The 7,162-nt window shown below is 41.1% G+C and overlaps 1 protein-coding gene across 1 annotated transcript; it reads left to right on the top strand.

Moving 5' to 3' along the window:
* The first annotated feature begins 3,688 nt into the window (after positions 1-3,688).
* On the top strand, positions 3,689-6,784 carry LOC106715528 (transient receptor potential channel pyrexia). Its single transcript, XM_014508830.2, has one exon. The coding sequence runs from the start codon at positions 3,710-3,712 to the stop codon at positions 6,629-6,631; it is 2,922 nt and encodes a 973-aa protein (XP_014364316.2). The 5' UTR covers positions 3,689-3,709; the 3' UTR covers positions 6,632-6,784.
* Positions 6,785-7,162: the final 378 nt, after the last annotated feature.

Below are 7,162 nucleotides of genomic sequence, written 5' to 3'. Positions count from 1 at the left end.
CCTATCTATAGTTTAGTTATATTTTAAATTCAAATAAAACTTAGACGATTGGGCCGATGTACTACTGCCTGTACAATACACATGACAGCGTGCACTAGTTACACACACTTGTATACTACACTGACAATGATGGACAAATTACCTTTTCAGTCATTTTTTTTATCGACATTCCGACGTCACGGAATTAGAGTTAACTAAATTTAGACAACACAAATTTTCTATTAAACTGTGAGACCTGGTGATATTCAAAAGAAAATAATCAAAACTTTTGTGCAGTATTTACATGTATCTGTTACTATTTGCACCCGTATATTCATTTGCTCATGCTCCCACAATTCAACATTTAATTTTACGTATAATTTGGTAATATATATATATATTTTTTTTTTTGCTAAGGACCCACGAACAGACTTTAGTATTAACTACTTTTTTATTTATTAACATAGGTTTATCAATAAAACTTCTTAACATCAGAGGGAACTTATTGTAACATTGATAAATAAACTATATAACCAATCCAGTGATACATCTCAACGCATCAAACTATACAACTGAGATGCCTTCGATAACTTCTAGCATCTAATGATATATCGTCGGATCTAATGTTATATGTTAAATAAAGTTAAATTGCTCTCAGTGTACAGAGTGTACGTCACATGACCACGACATAACGAAAACAACCGATTGCGGGTGATGTCTTCTATCTTTCTTATCACCTATAAAATCGTTATAGTCAATTAGTAAGAATATGTTTTGACTTATTTTCAACGACATTCGATTTATTTTAAAACAATCTTTCAATATACGCAAAAATCATAATTACACTAACACAATTATTCTATCTCTTTCTTCATTTTTTCTCGTTTTAGCGTATACTTTTTTTGTTGTAAACAAACAAATTATCTTCGCTATTGTAATAATGTACCTCTCTTTTTAGCAGTCGTTGCAATATCAGCTGCATCCTACTGAAAATGTTCGATTTAAATCTAAAATCTAAAATACCTTCAATTTAATGAAAGTTCTTTTGTTTTTACTAATACTTCTTATTTAAAAGAAGTCCGAGACACATTAAATTCAATCTAATGAATTTCATTTTGTACAATGTAATAAAATAGTTTAGAATATCTCTAATTTAATAGAAACCCAAATTATAAATGTATACTTTTCAATACTCCGAAGGTACCTTATTAGGTTTACCTATTTACGCATTCATATATCCAATTTAATGGATATCCAAAATAGACGAAGATATATCTCCAATTTAATGGAAATCCAGAGCACTACATATCTGTATTATCTATATGTATAAAAGAAAGTCGCATCAGTTACACCATTCACAACTCAAGAACGGCTGAATCGATTTGACTGAAAATTGGTGGGCAGGCAGCTCAGAACCAGGAAACGGACATAGGATTATTTTTACCCCGTTTTCTATCCCTTCATTCCGCGCGGACAAAGTCGCGGGTAAAAGCTAGTTTTAGTTAAAATGATAGCCGATTTTCAAAATACGGCCTGTACCTGTCATTTTACGTGAAATACTTAGTTGCAGTTAATAGATAATAGACCCATATTTCGTATGACACTGTCTTAGATCCTAGAACGGTTCGTTGAAGAAGATTCACAAATACCTTTGCCAGAAATATAATTATTTCTGAACAAAATAAATATGTCAGTTGATACTTATTGTAGCATTTGATGTGTCTCGTTACAGAGAATATTTGATGACCAAATAGTGAGTAGATTAATATAACAGATTTAAAACATCTTTACAAATAAATCAGGCCACCCGTTGACCCCGCCTTTTATTGACGTTCCTTACACTTATGAAGATTGATATTGTAAGTACTCGAAGGTATAATAATTTACAATAATTTCAATCGCTTTTTTTACAATTAATTTTTTTACAGTTAGCTGTAATAATTTGTAAATATTATTGACAATTAATATTTTTGTGAACTAAACTTTAATAGACAAATATTCCTACTCATCATAATAAATAGATAACGACGGCGGAAGTGATATCGCATGCTTGCAATATATCATCATTACTATTTTACACGTATACAACTTATAAAATCGGATAATACTGTAAACTAATGTTCCCCGTAGTCATCTTTCTTCTATTATGAAATCTATAATAATTGTACTCTACTTTTAGGCATAAAATTAGATATCTTGATTGCAATGTTTTAATTTACACACAAGTATTTTATTACTTAGGGCGCAAAATACGGACATAGTTACCAATTTTCTATTTTGTTTTTTTTTTTTTTTTTTTTTTCACCTCGTCGCCATTTGTAGGACCATAGGGTCCCTAAAGATGATTAAGGACAGACACTGGCTCACCACTACCACACTGGAGCTCAGGCGCACGTCCGCTTCGTACCGCGTTCGTCACTCAACTACTCAGGGACAGCTGTCCCCTCCAGTGTGGTACATGAGACAGTGAATTGTATCTATTCCATAGACACAAACACTACACCCACCATCTTAGGACAAAGGCATGAACATTTTGATATGTTTTTAAACACACCATGAGACACAGAGACCTAACGGCAGGATGTGATGATGCGACAACGCTAATCTTATTTAGCGACGTCGTTACTTTGACTTGCACTCTGTCACTGCTCAACGCCAGAGGTCCCAGGTAGCATCGTAGCATAATCGTACCCCCACTAAGAACCCTTTCGACTAGCTGTAGCAGTTTTAGCTTTACGCATCCTGAGCGAGATTTCTACGGAGTCCTCTTTTTTTACCATGCCTGCGGGGGTTAACAAGGTTATGTAAGACACTAATTCGAAAACATGTGGCGCCATTGTCGGCGGCGCGCCCTTCCCTAACGTCAGTCCTTAAGAAAGGAAGGTCGTGACTATTTCTTTGAGCACTGATGTACCATCACCGCGAGCGCGACTGCCAAAGCAACAGTTGCGCAGATAATCATTTAGTGGAAAGTCTTACCTTGTAAACCATTTTTTTTTTTGGGAAAATCTATTTATTTATTTATGTAGAAAAAAAAAAAGATCTTCAAAAAGTTTAAACCAAAGTTTCTTTGCATATTGCATTTTAACTGCTAATTTGAAAATTGACTTATCAAGATGATTAACTCAGATATTATAAATTCCTTTAATTATTCGGTCAATGTAGAATTGTGTTGTAACACAGTGCGATGTGGTCACATCACCGTGTAAACAAGTATAATCCTGAGAGCTGAGACACGAGATGACCATTGTTAAATGACCGTTTACATTGCTATTGCTAGGATCCAGTCACACGGCACATTGACATAATGTATCAAACATTTTATACATACTCGTATGTAGCATGACACGAATTGTGCATGCAATATAATATGCATTTTCCGCGAAGAAACTTCGGACAAAATGTAATTTTAAAATTCAATAAGTCTGAGAGATAACTGACAATTTCTACACACTAATTAGTTACGGTTACACTTGAGGTTTAACATCAACATACTTTAGTGACTAATGTCTATGTTCTTTCTCTGAGAGCACGATATAAATATCCCGATATCAAAAAATGTCACAGTCCTAACGTATTAAAAATTGTGAATATCGGATCAAAACGTTCGTATTGATCATCCACGTATGAATGCACCTTAACAACGAAAAGGTGCGCGCGATTCATTCTTTCCGTCGCAATTGGCGGACAATAGCAGTAGCGCTCAGTGAAGCGTCGACCGCCCGCCCGCATGCCCACAGCGCGCAGCTTGCTCTCGCGGCGCTGGCTCCGCACCCGCCGCGCCCCGCATGCTTCGGAGCCCGAGCCTGGACCCGGGACCATGGAGCGCCGCCAGCGCGTCGCCCGCGCCCTCTCCTCCCCGGCGCGCGCGCAGCAGCCGCCCGCAGATGAAGAGTCCCTCGAACGCGCCTTCCCCTCCACCGGCCACCTCGAGTACGTTCTGGCCGGCTCCTCACCGCCCGCCGAGAGCGCCCCCAACATGTACGATAGCTTCGAGGAGCCTCCCCTGGACCTAACTGCGCACATATGCGGCGACTCGTTGCGTCAGAGCGCACATGAGCAGATGCGCGCCGTCGGCGGCCGACTGCGACTCCTGGATGAGCTCGAGTCGGGCGTCATCACACCGGAAACCGCCCTTGACACCTTCACCAATGCCACTGAAGCCGAAAGAAACGTTTGTCTGTTCTGGGCGGCGTTCCTCAAGCAGGACCAGCTGCTGCCGGCGCTAATGGAGACGGGAGCGGATCCGCTATACTTCGACGCTCTGGGGCTCTCCTCGCTACACGCGGCGGCGTTCAGCGGGTCTTCAGAGTGCGCCAACTATCTGCTATCGTGCGGGGCTGATCCCAATTACATGCCCCGCTGCTTCGCACCGCTCCATTGTGCCGCGTTCGGGAATTCAGTGCAAGTGGCTAATTTACTAATCAGTCGCGGGGCGTCCGTCCACGCGGCCGTCAAGTACGTCAATTGTGAAGGAGGTTTGCTGCACTGCGCCGTGCGCGCCAACTCCGTCGAGTGCCTCAAGCTCTTTATTTCGCACGGAATAGACGTCAATTTAATAGAACCTGGCGGCACGAACGCGATTCATCTCGCCGCGGACCTGGGCATGATACAATGTCTTGTCATACTCTTGGACACTCCCGGGGCCGACCCTAATGTCCGGACCAGAGTCGGAGATAGAGAATCAACGGCGTTACATTTAGCGGCCGACGGCGGGTTCGCAGATTGTGTCGACTTACTTCTTTCTAAAGGTGCCGATGCGAGTTTAAAAAATCATCGTGGCTTCACGGCTCTGCATTTGGCCGCGCGCTCAGCGAGCTTGGAGTGTGTTGAGTCATTGTTGCGAAAAGGTAACGCTGAGCCTAACGCTATGGACTTCGACAAGAGATCGCCTCTCCATGCCGCAATAGGCAAGTCCGACAGTGCCTGTGATATTATTGAAACTCTAATAAGTTGGGGAGCGAATGTCAACCAGAAAGATGAGTACGGTTTCACACCTCTACATCTGGCCGCTCTAGACGGCCTATCTGCGTGTGTCGAAACTTTAATTTACCACGGTGCCGACGTTACGACCAGATCGAAAAAGGGTAATTCTGCACTCAATGTAATTGCCCGCAAGACCCCAGCCTCGCTAGCTATGGTAACAAGGAAACTAGATTGCGCTATCACGCTGCATCATTCACAGACAAGCAATAGAGAAGTAGAATTGGAACTCGACTTTCGCAGCATACTCCAGCACTGCTACCCCCGAGAAATAAGCTACCTTAACACCTTTGTAGATGAGGGACAGAAGGAGGTGCTGCTCCATCCATTGTGCTCGGCATTCCTTTACATTAAATGGGAGAAGATTCGCAAGTACTACGTGGCGCGTCTGTTCCTGAGTTTTATATTTGTTTTGTGTCTCACTTTATACGTCTTGACTGCGTTGGCTCACAACTGCTATAACGGCAGCAAAGATATGGAAGAGACTATTCAAGAACAAGAGCTTTGTCAAAAACAATCGATTCTTGGGGACTTATTGAGGAAAAACCCGTTCGTAATCGAAATGCAATGGTGGGTGCTAGCGGGAATAACCATTTTCGAGATTTTCAGAAAGGTTTACGGCATAGCTGGCTATTCCACTGTCAAACAATACCTGATGCAGTCTGAGAACATAATAGAATGGTTCGTCATCGTGAGCGTATTTCTCATTTCGTATATTTATACCAACATAACTTACACGTGGCAAAATCACGTCGGTGCGTTTGCGGTGCTCGCCGGGTGGACCAACCTTATGATGATGATCGGCCAACTGCCAGTGTTCGGTACTTACGTGGCCATGTACCAAAAAGTCCAAAAAGAATTTGCCAAACTTTTGATGGCCTACTCTTGTATATTGATCGGATTTACAATCAGTTTTTGCGTCATATTTCCGGATTCCTCGTCATTTGCTAATCCATTTATGGGCTTTATCACCGTTCTAACTATGATGATTGGAGAATTAAACCTAGATTTACTGCTTAACGAACCTGATGGTAATGATCCACCTGTATTATTGGAATTTTCGGCTCAAATTACATACGTGTTGTTTCTTATGTTTGTGACGGTTGTTTTGATGAATCTGCTGGTCGGTATAGCTGTACACGATATACAAGGACTGAGGAAAACCGCCGGATTGTCCAAGCTCGTGCGGCAAACGAAACTAATATCATATATGGAATTGGCATTATTCAACGGATACTTGCCGAAATGTCTTCTAAAAATTTTACATTCATCAGCATTAGTTTCCCCGCAAGCTTACAGAGTAGTACTGAGTGTAAAACCTTTAAATCCGAGCGAGAAAAGATTACCCAGAGATATAATGATGGCCGCTTACGATATAGCAAAAATGAGGAAGCAGTACGGTCATACAATATCTTCGAATGGGTCTACTACAGGGACATATTCTTGCTTTAAAAAGTATGAGAATAATAACGACTCGAGTTACAGGGAGTACGGATACTCCGGCTTAGGCAGCCTTCAAGCGAGGCTGGATGAGACCTCGGAGAATGTGCGGCAGCTGACGCAGGAGGTGAGGGAGCTGAAGAAGTTGATTAGCGCGCAGCAGCTGGTCATCCAGCAGGCGCTGGCGGGCACAGCGCGGGACGGTGCGGGACGGCCGTTGATCACGTAATGCTCAGGACCGTTTAGTTTCAATGCCAGCGGCGCGTGAGTCAATAAACTATAGCGACAAGCGGCGGGCAAGCGGTGTAATAATCTCTCGTTACGTGGTACCGTGGGCGGATGAGAACTTAAAATTTTTTGAAGTGTTGTTTATTTTATTTTTATTATTGTATATAAAAAATAGGACGTCGTGTTAAATTTAGAGTTATTTCATTAAAATTGTAGACATACATTTCGTAAATAATCAGAAAAAAAATACATCGTCCAACGTGTGACTGTGATTGTGTGTACTCGTATTGTAATTGGTAGTTGAGCACATTTGTGATATAGATTATCATGACAATAAAGCATTTTCTAGTAATTTCTTTTTTTTTATTCCTTAGAAAATTTTACATTTTTATTCTTTAGATTCGATTTCTATTACAACATCGATATCATGAAAACGAGATTTGATCCGTCGAATGGACATCCCCATTTGATCTTGATTTCCGATTTGTTTTGTTTTGACAGTTGACAGTTATCCTTTCACACAAGTATAGAA

Source organism: Papilio machaon, chromosome 18, assembly GCF_912999745.1.
Source record: "Papilio machaon chromosome 18, ilPapMach1.1, whole genome shotgun sequence".
In the NCBI taxonomy this organism is placed as follows: domain Eukaryota; kingdom Metazoa; phylum Arthropoda; class Insecta; order Lepidoptera; family Papilionidae; genus Papilio; species Papilio machaon.
Note: the sequence above shows the minus strand (reverse complement) of the source record. Positions and strands in the feature narration are given on the sequence as shown.

Bases quoted from the DNA above. Each gene is read 5' to 3' on its own strand.
- LOC106715528 (XM_014508830.2), top strand. From the start codon at position 3,710: ATGCCCACAGCGCGCAGCTTGCTCTCGCGGCGCTGGCTCCGCACCCGC.